Source organism: Trachypithecus francoisi, unplaced genomic scaffold, assembly GCF_009764315.1.
Source record: "Trachypithecus francoisi isolate TF-2019V2 unplaced genomic scaffold, Tfra_2.0 Lachesis_group6, whole genome shotgun sequence".
In the NCBI taxonomy this organism is placed as follows: domain Eukaryota; kingdom Metazoa; phylum Chordata; class Mammalia; order Primates; family Cercopithecidae; genus Trachypithecus; species Trachypithecus francoisi.
The window spans coordinates 128,816,600-128,833,257 of record NW_022681471.1 but is presented as its reverse complement, the minus strand read 5'-3'; the positions used below and the strand labels follow the sequence as shown (position 1 = coordinate 128,833,257).

Here is a 16,658-nt window from a genome sequence, read left to right as displayed (position 1 = left end):
TTTTTTCTAGAGTCTATTTCTGGGTGAATACTGTTTTCTCCATTTCTCAGCAGCCCTGTGTCTTTTCACATGGGTGGGTGTTTTGAGAGTTAACTAGCTTCACTGACCCCAGCTCGCCCAGGCATTCCTGTGCTCTTCCCCAGCTGTGGCCAGCCTCAGCTTGCCTGGACCACCCCGAGCCTCCTCACTGTCTCCTGCATCCCTCCCGCCTGCAGTACATTTTCCTGGAAGCAGTTGCAGGCGTCCTGTCCACACGCCCACCAGCTGTGCCCCTTCCCTGGGAGCCCGCTTCTTGCTTCCTGGATGACTGGAGCAGAATCGGAAGCTATGAGGTTCTGAGATGGTCTGTCTGTGGGTTGTCCACCCCCCTTAGACAACAGCCTGGCCCCTCGTCTTCCCACTGCTTTTAAACATGCAAGAAGCCTGACTGTCCCCTGCCAAAGGCTGGCTTCCTTCCTCCCTTCTTTTCTTTTCTTTTCCTCCCTTCCTCTCTCCTTCCTTCCTCTCTCCCTCCCTCCCGCTCTCTCTCTCCTTCCTCCCTTCCCTTCTCCCTTCCCTTCCCTTCTCCCTTCCCTTCCCTTCTCCCTTCCCTTCCCTTCTCCTTCCTTTGTCTTCCCTTCTCCCTTCCCTTCTCCCTTCCCTTCCCGTCTCCTCCTTCCCTTCATCCTTTCCTTGTCCTTCCTTTCCTCTCCTCTCCTTTCCTTTCCTTTTCCCTTTCCCTCTTTCCCCTTTCTCCTTTCTCCTTTTTCCCCTTTCCTTTCCTTTTCCTTTTCCCTCTTCCTTCCCCTTTCCTTTCCTTTCCTTCTTCCTTTCCTTTCTGTTCCATCTCGCTCTGTCACCCAGGCTGGAGTGCAGTGGCACAATCTTGGCTTACTGTAACCTCTGCTTTCTTGACTTGCTCTGTCACCCAGGCTGGACTACAGTGGTGCAATCTTGGCTCACTGCAACCTCTGCTTCCCAGGTTCAAGCAGTTCTCCTGCCTCAGCCTCCTGAGTAGCTGGGATTACAGGTGTGTGCCACCATGCCCAGCTAATTTTTGTATTTTTATTAGAGAGGGGGTTTCACCATATTGGCCAGGCTGGTCTCAAACTCCTGACCTCAAGTGATCCACCTGCCTCGGCCTCCCAAAATGCTGGGATGACAGGCATGAGCCACTGCGCCCAGCCAGGACTGGCCCTTTCTCTTCCACTGCACATGCTGCAGGCTCACCTGTTACCTGCTCCCACAGCCCTCTGGGGCCTCCCCTGTTCTGGGCCATGCCCTGTCCGATCAGCCCATCTGTTTTCTTTATACTGCTTAGCAGCTCTGAAACCATCTTGAGTTTGTATGTGTTGCCTGCCTCTGAGAGCAATGCTTCCAAGCTGCTCTCCTCACCTCCTTGAACCCAGAAACTTCTGGTGGCTAGAGGGAGGGTGTTGCTGCACACATAAGTGGAGCCGGTCTGCAGTCAGAGTTCTGCTCCCTTCGCAGCCCGTGTCTGCACCTTCCCTATTACAGCTCCATGTGATGGATTCCCACTCTTAGCAGGATCAAGTGAGGCTGTGCCTTGTCTGTTTTATTGCTGTAACTGATTATCTCAATCTTCCACTAAGCACAGGGGAAAACATCTGTTTGGTAAAATCTGCCATGTGATTAGGAAGGAAGGTCATATCATGATGCAGATTTTATTTTCATGGAACGAGGCATGTTTAGGTCAGATGAAAATTGTGTGGCACATTCTGGAACAAAATCACTCATGCACTTTCCGAGGACCCAAGCTCAGCTCCGATTTCTCCCATCCTATTCTCTTTTCTCATCCGTTTCTGTGTTTTTATTCTCCCAGAGAGTTTAACTCAAGAGTCAGGTAAAGCCTGGACATGGTGGCTCATGCCTGTCTGTCATCCCAGCACTTTGGGAGACTGAGACAGAAGAATTGCTTAAGCCCAAGAATTCAAGACCAGCCTGGGCAACGTAGTGGGACCCCATCTCTACAAAAATTAAAAATAAAACTAGCTGGGTGTGGTTGTATGTAGCTATAGTCCCAGCTACTCAGGAGGCTGAGGTGGGAGGATTACTTCAGCCCAGGAAGTTGAGGCTGCAGTGAGCTGAGATTGCACCAGTGCACATCAACTTGGGTAACAGAGCAAGACACTGTCAGCAAGAAAAAGAAAAAAAAAAAAAATCAGCTAAAGCGTCAAGAACAAAGCACAGGGGCACGCACGGCGTAGAGCAGAGTGTAGGGTAAGAAAAAGCCCCCGGGGCATCTTGTCTTAGTTATGACAGCAGTGATTCTCAAAGTGGCATCCCAGAGGACTGTGGGGTTCCGGAAGTGTGTTTTGGCAGATGAGTGAGATCATTTTTCCAACGACAGATCTGAATAGTGATGAATTTCCTCATAGGTGTCAACTAAGACAATACAGCATAGCAGACAGGGTGCAGAAGATTCTAGGGAAGGTGGAATCTCTCTGCAATGAAGCCTCTTCCACGGGGAGCGTCAGGCATTGTGCAGTGGTTCTCAAACATGCTGGCCTCGGGAACCCTTTAGCACATAGCTCAGAGTTATTAACCTGCAGAACTTTCATTTCTGTGTGTTACAGCTGTCCATGCTGACTGCATTTGAAATTAAAGTGGGACTGAAATATAAATAAACAATACATAAATAATATGTATGAGAAGTTAAATAATAATCACAGAGGTGAACATAAATGGCATTTTTTAATGAAAAAAATGTGTAACTGCACTTTCTAGAATTGAAACCATTCAGGCTGTGCGCTGTGGCTCACACCTGTAATCCTAGCACTTCAGGAGGCTGAGATGGGAGGATCACTTGAGCCCAGGAGTTGGAGGCCAGCCTGGGCAACATCGTGAGACCCCATCTCTACAAAAAATAAAATGAAATAAACCAATTGCCCGGGCATGGTGGTGCACGCCCGTGGTCCCAGTACTTTGGGAGGCTGAGGCGGGAGGATCACTGAGGCTGGGAGGTCAAGGCTGCAGTGAGCTGTGGTCTCTCCACTGCACTCCAGCCTGGGTGACAGAGAGAAAACGTTCGTGAGGAGGTTGGCCGTGTTTTCTGGGTTTTGCGAATCTCTTTAGTGTCCAGCTTTCACAAGGACTGCTGGCCTCTCCTCCCTTCATCTGCAGCCTGTCTGCTGTGCTGCATAGCGTGTGTGTGTTGAGTTGAGGCAGAGGAAGAAAATTCATCATTATTCAAAACTGGAGTCAGAAAAACGACCTCACCCATCCCTAAATTGGGGTTGGGAAGCCCCCCTGGGACTCCACTTTGAGAGCCACTGCTGTGATGCCCAAGCCAATGTGCCCGGGGCTATATTTTCACCCTCCGCTCGGCCCCAACCCTCACACACCCCAGTGCTTGCTCCTTCCGCTTTATCTGGCCCTTGAATTCCCCTTTCTCATCTCCCACCTCACCCACCCTGGTTCATCTGAGGAGCACAAATTTTTTATTTATTTATTATTATTTATTTATTATTATTATTATTATTATTATTTCTTTAGAGGGAGTCTCTCTCTGCCGCCCAGGCTGGAGTGCAGTGGCGTGATCTGAGCTCACTGCAGCCTCTGCCTCCTGGGTTCAAGCAATTCTCCTGCCTCAGCCTGCCGCGTAGCTGGGGTTACAGGTGCACGCCACCATGCCTGGCTAATTTTTGTATTTTTAGTAGAGATGGGGTTTCACCATGTTGGCCAGCCTGCTTTCAAACTCCTGACCTTGAGTGTTTCACCTGCCTCGGCCTCACAAAGTGCTGGGATTACAGGCATGAGCCACCACGCCTGGCCTAGATTTTAGATTTTAATCTGAAGGTATCGGGACAAGGATTTTTGAGGAAGAAGTCAAGGTGGGATGAAATTCTAGTGAAATTCTAGTGGCGGCTTTCTTCTTTTCTCTCGAAGCCTCTGCCTTCCTGTTCATGTATGCGTTTCCAAAGCACCCATCTTTCAAGGCCGGCCCCGGCCTTCAGAAGCGGGGCAGGTAGTGTGCCAGCGATAGTTCAGGAGGGGGTTTTTCCAGTGAGGAAAAGGGAGAACATCAGCTCACTGCGCCCAGGGCATCTCTGCCTGATCCGTCCACTTTACTGGAAGATGTAGATAGATGGAATAATTACATTCAAATTTTACTGGCAAATGATAGAGCTAGTGGCACAATTGGTGTTTTTTTTTTTTCATTTTTCTTTTTTTTTTCTCTTTTTTTACAGAGTCTTGCTCTGTTGCCCAGTCAGGAGTGCAGTGGTGCAGTCACAGCTCAGTGCAGCCTCGACCTCCTGGGCTCAAGCAAACCCCCCACCTCCGCCTCCTGAGTAGCTGGGATGACAGGCACACGTTACTGTACCTGGCTAATTTTAAAAAATTTTTTGTAGAGATAGGGTCTTGCTATATTACCCAGGTGATTTCAAATTCCTAGGCTCTAAGGGATCACCTGCCTTGGCCTCCCAAAGTGCTGGGATGACAGCCGTGAGCCACTGCATGAGTGTTTTTTTTTCTTTTGAGACAGGGTCTTGTTCTGTGTCCAGATTGGAATACAGTGGTACAGTCATAGTTACTGAAGCCTCGACCTCTCGGCTCAAGCGACCTCCTGCCTCAGCCTCTTGGGACTACAGAAGCTGTAGCTGGGAACACAGGCACACACCGGCATGTCCAGTTAATTGTTAAATTTTTTTGTAGAGACGAGGTCTCACCGTGTCGTCCAGGCGGTCTTGACCTCCTGGGCTCAAGCAGTCCTCCCGCGTTGGCCTCCCCAAATGCTGGGATGACAAGCATGAGCCATTGTGCCTAGCCTGAGCGTGACTTTTTCAGGTGAAAATCTCGAGCTTGCATTCATGCTGATTAGCAGATTGTCCTTACTAGTATAGCTGTCACCACAGATCAATTTAGCTTGCTTAATAATGCCAAATGCCATATGATGAGAATTTATTCTCCACTTGGTAAGAATTGGAAGCAGTCTGTATGTTTAGAGACAGAAATTTGAGGGTTTCAGAGGGCACTGCCCAGGCTTCCGGGGGAGTGCTGTTTCTCAGACACACACACACACACAACTGTCTCTGCTTTTTCTTTCGGGCAAGATCATCAGTTAGTGCTCACTTACTATTTATTGTTTTCTGCTATTAATACCTTTCCCATGATCTTATGTATTGTCTACTGTCCAACAGCACTTCGTTAATGTTCTCCATAATGTTTTTAGGTATGTATGACGCATTTCCTCCTGGAGTTCAATGCTCCATTCCTGTATTTGTGCATTTCCCCGATCAAGTCACACAGCTGAATGTATTCAGACAGGGTCACCACCCAAACCTAGAGAGAAGCAGGAATACAAGTCCCCCAACTACTGTTACAGAGAACGCTGCGGGTGGGTGAGGGAGGACGGGCTCGGGAGTTTGTTCACGTCTGAGGCGGCAGGGTTGGTGCAGGTTGGAGTGTCCGTGCTCAGAGCTCTGCCTCCCAGCCTGGCCTGGGTGGTTTATCAGTATGTTGTGGTGGCTCTTAACTCCAGAACTAGTGGACCAAAGAGAGATGCTGTTGGAAAAGTCACCTTCGTGCTGAAGTGCAAAATGAGCAACTGAAAGGTTATTTAAGAAGGAAGAAATGCTGTGTTAAGGCCACATCGCACACACCTAATCATTTACCTTTCTCTAGTATCTTTCATTTCCTCATGTAACCCACCCCCACTTCTCTGTCACCTCTGCCATTGATTTTCATTTTTGTACTTTGTATTTCTCCTCTTTGTTTTCCTTTGAATTTTTCTTCACTGCAGTGTATTGGACAGTTCATGTGTGTAGTTCTACATATGAATGTCTGACGCTGCTGTAGAAACTACCACAGATGGAAGGTTTAAACAAGAGAATTTTATCCTCTCCTAGTCCTGGAGACCAGAAGTTTGAGATCAAAGTGTCTCAGGACTGCGCTCCAGGGAAGGATCCTTCCTGCCTCTCCAGCTCCTGGGGGCTCCAGGCGTCCCTGGGCTTGTGGCCGCATCACTGCAGTCTCTGCCTCACCTTCATGTGGCCTTCTCCTCTGTGTCTCTGTCTCCCCTTCAGTCTCTTAGAAGGAAGGACACTGTCATGGATTTAGGGCCACCCTAATCCAGGACGATCTCATCTCAAGATCCTTCAATTAATCACATCTGCAAAGACCCTGTTGCCAAATAAGGTCTCATTCCAGGTCTGGGCATTAGGATGTGGACGGATCTTTCTGAAGGCCACAGTTCAATCCACTACAGGTGTATCCAGTTCCCTCTGGAGACGTTAGGGGAGGATCCTCCCTGCCTCCCCCAGCTCCTGGGGGCTCTAGGAGTCCCTGGGCTTGTGGCCGCATCACTGCATCTCTGCCTCTGTTCGCATGTGGCCTTTTCCTCTGTGTGTGTGCCTTCTCTTCAGTCTCTTATGATGATACCTGTCATTGGATTTGGACCTACCCTATTCTAGGCTGATGTCATCTGAAGCTCCTCGAGTTAATTCTATCTGCAAAGACCCTGTTTCCCAATAAGGTCCCATTCACAGGTTGGTGGGGCAGGATCACAGGTGTAACTTTCTGGAGACCTCTCATTCCACCCACTCCACTGAATTTTGTTAAGGTCAGGAAGTGATTTGGAATCTACAAGAGAATTATTTTTGCTCTTTGGCATTTCTGATCATCAATGAGGGTATCATTTGAAAGCTCCATTTTATAAGGTATTTCCGTTGCTAGAATACCTGAATTAGAGTATCTAAGTCAAAAGAAGCTAAATAGAAAACATGACTTTGAGCCAATGAGTCTCTGTCCTGTTCTCTGTATGAGAAAATCTCAGAAGTACAACTTGTGCCTCGGACATGTAGGTGTCTAGTATACACTTACTGGTTGATGAAGTGGTTTGGCTTTGTGTTCCCACCCAAATCTCATGTTTAAATGTAATCCCCAGTGTTGGAGGCGGGACCTGGTGAGAGGTGGTTGGATCATGGGAGTGGTTTCTGATGGTTTAGCAACATTGCCCTAGTACTGTCTTGTGAGAGTTCTCAGGAGATCTGATGGTTTTAAAGTGTGGTACTTCCTCCTTTGCTCGCTCTCACTTATCTGCCACCAGGTAAATGTGCCCTGCTTCCCCTTCGCCTTCCGCCATGATTTGTAAGTTTCCTGAGGCTTCCCTAGCCGTGCGGGACTGTGAGTCCATTAAATACTTTTTCTTTCTTTTTATTGTTCTTCTTCTCTTTCTTTTTTTGTTTTTTTTTTTTTTTTTTGTTGAGACGGAGTCTCGCTCTGTCGCCCAGGCTGGAGTGCAGTGGCCGGATCTCAGCTCACTGCAAGCTCCGCCTCCCGGGTTGACGCCATTCTCTCGCCTCAGCCTCCCGAGTAGCTGGGACTACAGGCGCCCGCCACCTCGCCGGCTAGTTTTTTGTATTTTTTTTTAGTAGAGACAGGGTTTCACCGTGTTAGCCAGGATGGTCTCGATCTCTGACCTCGTGATCGCCCGTCTCGGCCTCCAAAGTGCTGGGATTACAGGCTTGAGCCCGCGCGCCGGCCTTTTGTTTTTTTTTGAGCCGGAGTCTCGCTCTGTCACCCAGGCTGGAGTGCAGTGGCACTATCTCGGCTCACTGTGAGCTCCGCCTCTTGGGTTCACGCCATTCTCTTGCCTCAGCCTCCTGAGTAGCTGGGACTACAAGCGCCCGCCACCACGCCCGGCTAATTTTTTGTATTTTTAGTAGAGACGGGGTTTCACCATGTTAGCCAGGATGGTCTCGATCTCCTTGACCTTGTGATCTGCTTGCCTCGGCTTCCCAAAGTGCTGGGATTACAGGCATGAGCCACTGTGCCTGGCCTAAATCTCTTTTCTTTATAAATTACTCAGTCTCAGGTAGTTCTTTATAGCAGACTGCAAATGGACTAATACAGTTGACTTCTAGGTGTTCTTGGATTTATCTTGGTCTTTGCAGTTTTAAGTATATATGTTTTTTAGTTTTTTTCACATATTTTAAAAATTTCTAGATATTACTAAAGTCTGTTGGTTTCTGCAGCAGGACTGCAATCTTTTTACTACAGTCAACAAAGCATAGCATGACAATCTTGTTTTTACACACGCACCGCTATTTTCAAGGCTGTATTTGCATGTATTTCTGTTTTTCCTGGTCTTCAGGGGTCAAGAAATGGTTTTCTTGGGGCAGAGAGCTTTGGTCAGCTTTGCAGACCACCCAGTCTCAGTTACAAATACAGACTCTGCTCCTGCACCTTAAAAGTAGTCACATAGTGAGACCGTATCCCTATAGAAAGTCAAAAAATTAGCCAGGCGTGGTGGCACACACCTGTGGTCCCTGCTACATGGGAGGCTGAGGTGGGAGGGTGGCCTCATGGAGGAGTTCAAGGCTACCGTGAGCTATGATTGCACCACTGCACTCCAGCCGGGTGACAGAGTCAAACCTTGTCTCACAAAAAAGAAAAAATATGATAAAATCAGGCTCTTCATTGGCCTCTACACATTTATTGATCACCTGTTGTGTGCCATACTGTTCCGTGAATGAGGAGTATAAAGAAATTCAGTAATGGTTATGGTGGGACTCACATCTATAGTCCCATTACTTTGGAAGGCTGAAGTGGGAGGATCACTTGAGCCCAGGAGTTGGAGACCAGCCTGGGCAACATAGTGAGACTTCGTCTCTACCAAAAGTTAAAAAAAAAAAAAAAAAATCAGCCTGACGTGGTGGTGTGCACCTGTAGCCCCAGCTGCTCAGGACGCTGAGGTGGGAGCATAGCTTGAGCCCTGGAGGTCAAGGCTCAGTGCAGTGAGCCAGGATCACGCTGCGGTACTCCAGCCTGGAGGCAACAGAGCAAGACCCTGTCTCAAAAAAAAAGTAGTTCACTGACGTTCACTTGCAGTTTATTGAGGGTGCCTTATAGTGCCGTGCAAGCCGGCTCAGTACCGAGCTCTCCAAGGCAGGACATAGCAGGTACTGCTTGTGCTGTAGACTGAAGGAAGCCTCGAGAAAGGTGTCCTGTTCTTGGCCATAGTGGCGTATTTACCACTGTAAACTTTAACAGTTATTTACATTTTATTTCATTTATGTACTCCGTCTCGCTCTGTCACCCAGGCTGGACTGCAGTGGCACGATCTCAGCTCACTGCAACCTCTGCCTCTCAGGTTCAAGCAGTTCTCCTGCCCCATCCTCCTGAGTAGCTGAGATTACAAGCACCGGCGACCATGCCCAGCTAATTTTTGTATTTTTAGTAGAGACGGGTTTCACCATGTGGGCCAGGCTGGTCTGGAACTCCTGACCTCAAGTGACCTGCCCGCCTCAGCCTCTCAAAGTGCTGGGATTGCAGGCTTGAGCCTCAGCATCCAGCCTATATTTTATGTTATGTTATGTTATGTTATGTTATGTTATGTTATGTCATGTTATGACAAGGTCTCACTCTGTCACCCAGGCTGGAGTGTGGTGATGTGATCACTGCTCACTGCAGCCTTGACCTCCTGTGCTCAAGCGATCCTCCCCCCTCAGCCTCCCAAGTAGCTGGGACTACACGTGTACACCACCACACTCAGCTAATTTTTTTTTTTTTAAGGACTGGGTTTTGCTGTATTGCCAGGCTTATTTTATTTTTTAAATTGACACATAATAATTGTACGTATTCGTGGGGTACACAGTGATGCTTTGATACAAAGAATGGAGTAATCAGATCAGGGTTAATTAGCATATCCATCATTTCAATTATTTACTATTTCTTTGTGTTAGGAACATTGAATATCCTGTATCTATTTGAAACTGTACATGTTATTGCTAATTATAGTCACCCTACAAGGCTATAGAACACTGGAACATATTCCTCCTATCTTGTATCCTTTAACAAACCTCTCCCTGTCTCTCCCTTCTTCCCTTCCCAGTGTCTAGTATCCTCTGTTCTTCTTTATCCTTTCAGGAGATCAGCTTTTTATAGCTTTCATATATGAGTAAGCACAAGTACTGTTTAATGTTCTTTTCCTGGCTTATTTCACCTAACATAACGTCCTCCAGTTTCATCCGTGTTGCTGCCAATCAGAGGATTTTATTCCTTTTCATGGCTGAATAGTATTCTACTGTGTGTAGATACCACCTTTTCTTTAATATCTGCTCATCTGCTGATGGACACCTAGGTTGATTCCGTGTCTTGGCTGTTGTGAATAGTGCTGCGGTAAACATGGGCGTGCCGATGTCTCTCCAATATCATGGCTTCCTTTCCTCTGAACAGATACCTAGTCATGTGATGGCCGGGTCATATGGGAGTTCCATTTCTAGTTTTTTGAGGAACCTCCATACTCTTCATTGTGGTGGCTTTACTAGTTTACATTTCCACCAGCATTGCATAAGAGTTCCCTTTCTGGCCAGGCACGGTGGCTCATGCTGGTAATCCTGTAATCCTAGCACTTTGGGAGACCAAGCTGGGTGGATCACTTGAGCCCAGGACTTCAAGACCAGCCTAGGCAACATGGTGAACCCCCGCCCCCTCCAAAAAGTACAAAAATTAGCCAGCGTGGTGGTGGGCGCCTGTGGTCCCAGCTACTTGGAAGGCCGAGGCAGGTCGATCGCTTGAGCCTGGGAGGCAGAGGTTGCAGTGAGCTGAGATTGCACCGCTGCACTCCAGCCTGGGAGACAGAGCGAGAGCCTGTCTTGCAAAAAAAAAAAAAAAAAGAGTTCTCTTTTCTCCACACCCTCACCAGCATTTGTTATTTTTGTGTGTATGTGTCTTTTTTTTTTTTTGAGACAGAGTTTCACTCTTGTCGCCCAGGTTGGAGTGCAATGGTATGATCTTGGCTCACTGCAACCTCCACCTTCCGGGTTCAAGTGATTCTTCTGCCTCAGCCTCCTGAGGAGCTGGGATGTCAGACGCGTGCCACCATGCCCAGCTAATTTTTGTAATTTTAGTAGAGATGGAGTTTTACCATGTTGGCTAGACTGCTCTCAAACTCCTGACTTCAGGTGATCTACCCGCCTCGGCCTCCCAAAGTGCTGGGCTTACAGTGTCTTTTTGATAATAGCCATCTTAACTGGATTGAGATAATGGATGCCTCATGAAGGTTTTGATTTGCCTTTCCCTGATGATTAGTGACATTGAGCATTTTTTTCATATACCTGTTGGCCTTTTCCATGTCTTCTTTTGAGAAATGTCTGTGAAGACCACCTGCCCATTTTTCAGCTGGACTGCTTAGCTTTTCGCTGTGGAGACGTTTGAGTTCCATGCGTGGTCACGGTGGTGGATTCACCCTGGTAAACATGAGAGAGCATTTCCGTCCAGTGTTGAGTGCACAGTTAAGGAATGGGCTGGTGGCCCCTCTGAATAAGATGCCCAAAGGAGTTGCCTTCTGCTCGGCAGACGCCTCTCAAATGGTTGGTCTTTATATTCTCTCCAAGGGAGCTTCCCTTCCATCGGGCTGTGGCACACGATGCCTTGCCTCTTAGAACCATCTGACTGTCACGTGCCTTCAGATCGTGACAGCTTCAGTGTGCGGGGAAGAGTGCATGTGAAATAAATTATCTTCTGCCTGTGTTAAGCAGAAATAGCTATCTTTACAAAGCAGGGATTTTTTTTCCATGCTTACTCCCCACTAAAAATACATGTTTGTTTTTCTAACAGGTTCCTCCGTTTTTTGATGACAACCCGTTTGGCATTTATCAGAAAATTCTTGCAGGCAAAATAGATTTCCCCAGACATTTGGATTTCCATGTAAAGTAAGTAAACCGTTTGCCTCGTCATGGGGTGTGTTTATTTTTAAAGTGTCTAAAATCACCATGAAAACACACACTCAGCAGGATACCATATTGTGGTATTAAATGTGCTGTGCATAAACTATTTTGGACAGTTGTCTTTTCCACAAGAAAAGAAAAAGATTTTAAGTATTCTGCTTTAATGATAACTTCACATTTTAATGAGTCTTGGCCGTATTTTATTCTTTTGGTGATATGTTATATTTAAAATGAGCCAATGAACGAGTTTGTCATCGTATTTTATAAGAGAGCAGTTTTGGACTTTGACAAGAAGGATCCTCCTAGTTCTGTGGCTAGCAGAACTGTTGATGGGTTTAGCAGAGTTTTATCCTTTCTCTCCTGCTTAAATTATGCTCAACCTCTAAGCCCTTTTTAACATCAACATTTTCAGTTCTGAGCATGTTGCTTTACGAACATTTATATAGTTGCTGGATATTGGCAACTTTGGATGCACATTTGTTGCAATAGGGAGAAAAGATATTTTGTTAAATATAAGAATGCTTTTGGTTTTCTGGCTACCTTACCCAGTCTGGTCACCTGGTAGTCATTTTTACTGCAATAAGCACTGATTTCTGTTTTGTTTCACTGTATTTTTCAGATGAGTTGATGGGTGTACCAGCCCCCTGGGCACAAACTAGAGCTGAATGCATCTAGTTGAGAATTAAACTTTTATTTTCCATGGCCTATTTTCTTATGAGCCAGTGGAAGTTCAGTTTGGAGAAGACTTATTTCAGGGCAGTGGACCAGGTTGTTTTGAATATGCCCCTTATGGGGCCACTGGCTACGTTCAGTTGAGTTTCTTGATGGTGAATGCACCCCATCCTAACCAGAGGTCTTAGTCTGAACAGAAGATAAGGTCGTGTTTTATTGGCTTGAGCTTGTGTTGTGTTTGACACACTAGAGGCAGGCTTTAACAGACTTCAGCGAGAAAACGAGGCTCGCTTAGCAATGAGTCGCCTAGAAGGAACACCCTGTCCAGTGAATGGTAAGACAGGGAGGTGAGGTGTCAGGGGAAACAGCACCTCAGAAGCCAACTGCTCTGGAAGGAAATAGAAAGGATTGTATAGAACCTCTCTCTCAGGCCCCAAATCCCATCTGAGTCGAGTGACATTATATCAAGTGGATGGCAAAGCACTTTTATGATCGAGTTTGGCCAGGTGAGGTGCTCATGCCTGTGATCCCAGCACTTCAGGAGGCTTACTTGGGGCCAGTCCAATAGTTTGAGGCCAGCCTGGACAATGTAGCAAGACCCCATGTCTACAAAAAATTAAAAAATTAGCTGGGCATGGTAGCATGTGCCTGTAGTCCCAGCTACTAGGGAGGCTGAGGTGGGAGGACTGATGGAGCCCAGGAAGTCGAGGCTGCAGTGACCTGTGATTGCACTGCTACACTCCAGACTGGTGAAAGAGTGAGACCCTCTCAAAAAAAGAAAAAAAAAATTAAAAAATAATCATATATATATATTTAAGGGGGGGGGGAGAGGGAGAGAGGTTTCCAATGTCCTGTGGAAACAAACAAACAAACAAACAAAAAAAGGAATTGCAAAAATAGAACACACCAGAAGCATAATCAAAGTCTGGTCTCTTGCCACTTTTCCTTCTTTCTCTCTGGAGAGTAGGGAACCAGCAGTGACCATCTTGGTACTGTCTGATCTAACATACCTCTTTTTATGTAGCTCCCAGCCCCTTCCAGTGTTCCCCACAATGTCCCTGTCCCTTTACGTACCCAGTGCGGGTCTACCAAGAGCACGAACAGTGGTAGTTGAGTAAAACTTCATTTCCTCCCGTTATTTGTTAAATCTTCTCAAATTGACTGAGAAGTAAGACCTCAGTGACTCATATCTTTCCTTTTTTTTTTTTGGTAGAGATGGCTATGGGGGTCTTGCTGCATTGCCTCGGCTGCTTTTGAACTCCTGGGCTCAGCTGATCCTCCTGCCTTGTCCTCCCCAGGTGTGGGGATTACAGGCGTGAGCCACTGCACCTGGCCTTAATCATGCATTTTCTTATCCAAATCACTGTTCCTGGTTGTCCATGACGCTAGCATTTTGATTCTCAGCTTTTTAAAGTCATATGTTGCTTCCTGCAGCTTGTATCATTTGACCGGGTAAACATGTCACCTGGGCAAATGGCATGTCAGGATTGACATTCCTTATAGAAAGAAATATCATTGAAAAGAAAACACCAAAACAAAGCTTTGGGACTGGTTGCCAGTTCAGTAGAGGTATTATCTGCCGGTGTTTTTTTCATGCCTGAAAGTACCTGCATCTGAGAGGAGCCAGCTGGTGCCAGAATCATAATAAAATTTAGAATTTTGGCTCTAGTGCATCTCCAGCTGTGGACACTTCTGTTGTTCCTTTATAGGGCTTTGTGTCTTCGGGGGCCCCTTCACATCCACACTCTTTACTTTCTAGACTCTGCTTTATAAGAGTTTGCTTTGGTATTTTACTTTTTTTGTTTTTTTTTTAAGAGTGGATGTCTTGCTCTGTCACCCAGGCTAGAGTGCAGTGGCACAATCATAGCTCACTTCAGCCTCTATGTCCTGGGCTCAAATGATGCTCCCACCTCAGCCTCCCGAGTAACTGGTGCTACAGTCTTGCACCACCATGCCTGGCCAATGTTTTGATTTTTTGTAGAGACGGGGTCCTTACTATGTTGCCGATGCTGGTCTCAAACTCTTGGTCTCAAGTGATCTTCCCACTTCAACCCCCTGCATAGCTGGGATTACAAGCCACTGTGCCCTGTATTTTAAATAAATCTTCATTTTCTTACATGCGAAACACCAAAAAAATTTTTAAAAAAACTCAAGGTCATCACTTTGTTTTCTTACATGCCAGACACACACGCACACACACACACACACGCACACACACAAATTGAAATTTATCAAGGTGATCACCAAAACATTCTGAAATAAACATAGGACTTTTTTTCCCACTGTAATTTACACCACTGCCTGCCCCATTAGTGTACACACTTAAAGCTGATTGGACTGGGATTATAAGAAAACAGGTTTATTTAAAATATAAAAGCATAAATAAACTTTTCGTATAATCCCACTCCAGTGAGCTTTAAGTTTAAGTGTGTGTGGTAAGGGGGCAGGGAGTGGTGTAAATCCTATGGGGAAAAAGCCCCGCATTTATTTGGGAATGTTTTGGGGTATAGCATTTGATGACCTTGATTTTTATTTGGCAGAGGGGAGCATGTCAAAATAATGAAGGAGAAACTCACTAAGTAGTGGAAAGGTTTGTAACTTTTCGGTGATGTTTTATATTCCCCACCCTGCTCAAAGCTTTTCAGCCTTGCAGGATGGATACAAAATCCCAGCCTTAGGTGGGCGGACAGATGGTCTCTGAGGTTTGCTCTGAGGCAAAGAAGCAGTGAAATCTGACAAGCATCCCATTGTAATTCAGAAAGCATGGTGGCAGGAAACTCTGCTTAAATTTCCGATCAGACAGGACTGGCGAGTTTCACAGTCTAGATGGTGGAGTCTGACCCTGGGACGTCACCTTGCTTGTCGGAGTCTCCGCAGTCCGTCACCGAACCTGGGAGTGGCCCAGTCCAAGTTTGTGCTACTTTCCCTGGGACGTAGTTTATGCCAGGAAAGCCTAGATGCGTACACCGGGGTCGTGGGGATTGGATTGTTTGGGGGGACTTCAATATATTATATTATTATTTCATGTTATGTATATTATTATACATAATATACTCTGTGTATTACATGTGTACATGCAGACACACATGATTATTTCCACTTCCATAAATATGCATCTTAAAACTCACCTAATCTACTGGAAGTCTTCAACATCATCTCCAATTACCCATCCTCATTGAACCAGCTTGCTGTTGTTTTTGTTGTTGTTGTTTGTTTGTTTTGAGACTGAGTGTAGCTCTGTCACCCAGGCTGGAGTGCAGTGGCTCAGTCTCAGCTCACTGCAACCTTTACCTCCTGTGTTCAAGCAGTTCTTATGCCTCAGCCTCCCAGGTAGCTGGGACCACAGTCATGTGCCAGCATGCCCAGCTAAAGTTTTTTTTTTTTTTTTTTGTAGAGATGGGGTTTCACCATGTTGGCCAGGCTGGTCTGAAACTCTTGATGTCAAGTGATCCACACACCTTGGCCTCCCAAAGTGCTGGGATTACAGGTGTGAGCCATTGTGCCCAGCCTCCCGGCTTGCTGTATTTCTGACATGGTCTGTTATTTAAAAAGGAAGATTACAAGTGAAGAAGCAGACTTAGGAGACTCATCCTAATGTGTGTGCTTATGGGAAAGCCAGCCTTTTACAACAGGAATCCCATCAATAAGCAGACCCCCAGGGCAGCGCGTGACTGTTGATGTTGGTGAAAGCAGATGTCTTCTATTTTGCAGGGACAGCCTGACAGGCATGCTTATGTTCAATGTCTGGATCTTCCCTGCAGGCACATACAAATTTCACCCTTTTCTACTCAAAGGGGTAGTTTCTTTACAAGATATAATCAACCCCCTTCCCTTAGCTTCAGCTGTGCAGGGGGCAACCCAGCCTTGCATAGGTTATTGAAGAGCCGGTGATGGTAGGAAATAAGCAGTAGAAAATGTTTTGCTAAAATGGAGATGAAACCGTGGTCCTCGGAGTGGGTAGGCCTTACCTCTGTTGCCGTGCTGCGTTTGCTGATGTGGATATATAATCTGTGCACTTTTTCTTTTTTTTTTGTCTCCTTCTCCTACACAGAGACCTCATTAAGAAACTGCTCGTGGTTGACAGAACAAGGCGATTAGGAAACATGAAGGTCAGTATTTGATCCTGTAGGTATTCAGTGGTACCCGATGTGCGTGTCTGCCATCTGACACCCATATTGACATGTGCAGATATAAACCAAGGTTTAGCGGTCGGATTTAATCACTGCCCAAATTTCAAATCTGGTGCTTTATTTATTTATTTATTTATTTTACTTGAAACTGCCAGGAAAGATCTATCAAATCTGAGTTTCTGGG

General features: G+C 46.3%; 1 protein-coding gene across 1 annotated transcript in view; it reads left to right on the top strand.

Moving 5' to 3' along the window:
- PRKX (protein kinase X-linked) overlaps positions 1-16,658 on the top strand; it is a 104,220-nt gene that overhangs the window by 68,856 nt on the left and 18,706 nt on the right. The window contains 2 exon segments of the mRNA XM_033201763.1: positions 11,564-11,657; positions 16,396-16,453. Of these exon segments, the coding sequence (XP_033057654.1) occupies positions 11,564-11,657; positions 16,396-16,453 (152 nt within the window).